Source organism: Limulus polyphemus, unplaced genomic scaffold (genome assembly GCF_000517525.1).
Source record: "Limulus polyphemus unplaced genomic scaffold, Limulus_polyphemus-2.1.2 Scaffold2572, whole genome shotgun sequence".
In the NCBI taxonomy this organism is placed as follows: Eukaryota; Metazoa; Arthropoda; class Merostomata; order Xiphosura; family Limulidae; genus Limulus; species Limulus polyphemus.
In genome coordinates, this window is record NW_013668182.1 from 113,272 (window position 1) to 114,215 (window position 944).

The 944-nt window shown below is 31.1% G+C and overlaps 1 protein-coding gene across 1 annotated transcript in view; it reads left to right on the forward strand.

The window, feature by feature from the left end:
* The window catches only part of LOC106467335 (laminin subunit alpha-2-like), a gene marked incomplete at its 5' end in the record, with an annotated part of 162,333 nt that overhangs the window by 112,964 nt on the left and 48,425 nt on the right, over positions 1–944 (forward strand). The window contains one exon of the mRNA XM_022395494.1: positions 643–759. Within this exon, the coding sequence (XP_022251202.1) occupies positions 643–759 (117 nt within the window). The remainder of the gene's footprint in view (positions 1–642; positions 760–944) is intronic.

Consider the following 944-nt stretch of genomic DNA (forward strand, 5'->3'; position numbering starts at 1 on the left):
TTTTATAGTTCTATTTAATACCTTTTTGTAAGGGTAGAGGTTGGGAGTTTAATTAGTAGAAATATTAGGGTGGCTTTATTTCAGTTCATTTCTACTTTAAGAAATTTAAGGGTAACTGCCTTCTCACAGCTGGCTATAGACAGTGAAAAGCAGTAGAAACTGAGACGTTGTGGGTGTAAGCACTCAGCTTCTTACCTTTATTTGATTTTTTATGATTTTCCATGATGGCTGACTAGATCGACATTGGCATTTGGTCTGATAGATGGGATATCCCCAACATAATTGGGTGCTATTACTACAGATATTATCTGTTATGACAAGCTGACAGTCTGGACCAATAACGGTAATGCACTATATAATGTGTGTGTGTGTTTGTTTACTGTAGGTGAGCAACTTTTATTTTACTGCTAATTCTGTTTGAGTGTATAAAATAATCTCAGTTTGAGGAAGAAAAGTAGTAAAATTTTATGAAACCAGCTGTCTAATTCTTACATTTAGTAAATTATTAAATGTGTTCATTTGACCAGATTTACACACCTTTTAAAGGATTGTATATCTAACTCTTACTACAATCATTTTCTTTTACACAACATAATTGTTTTAAATCTTTAAAAAATGTTGGGCTTTTTACTCTGTAATCAGAACTCAGAATTCGTCTGGAAGACAAGAAGAAGAATCTGAACAAAATCCAAGAAGACAATGCATACAGCAGAATTAATCTTGATGTTATTAATAATGGACTGAATCATCTTCCCAATGGTTTGTGTCTTTATTTTTTCTTTTGTACAGATTTTTAACATAAATCTACTATACTTTTAGTTTCCAGATGTTTTCTATAGATGTAAATGTATACAGAAAATTTCCTATTCTTCTGCATTGTTCACATTAAGAGGTTTGATTTAGTAAGGTTAACTACCATAGTTGTACAATTATATGTTATACAT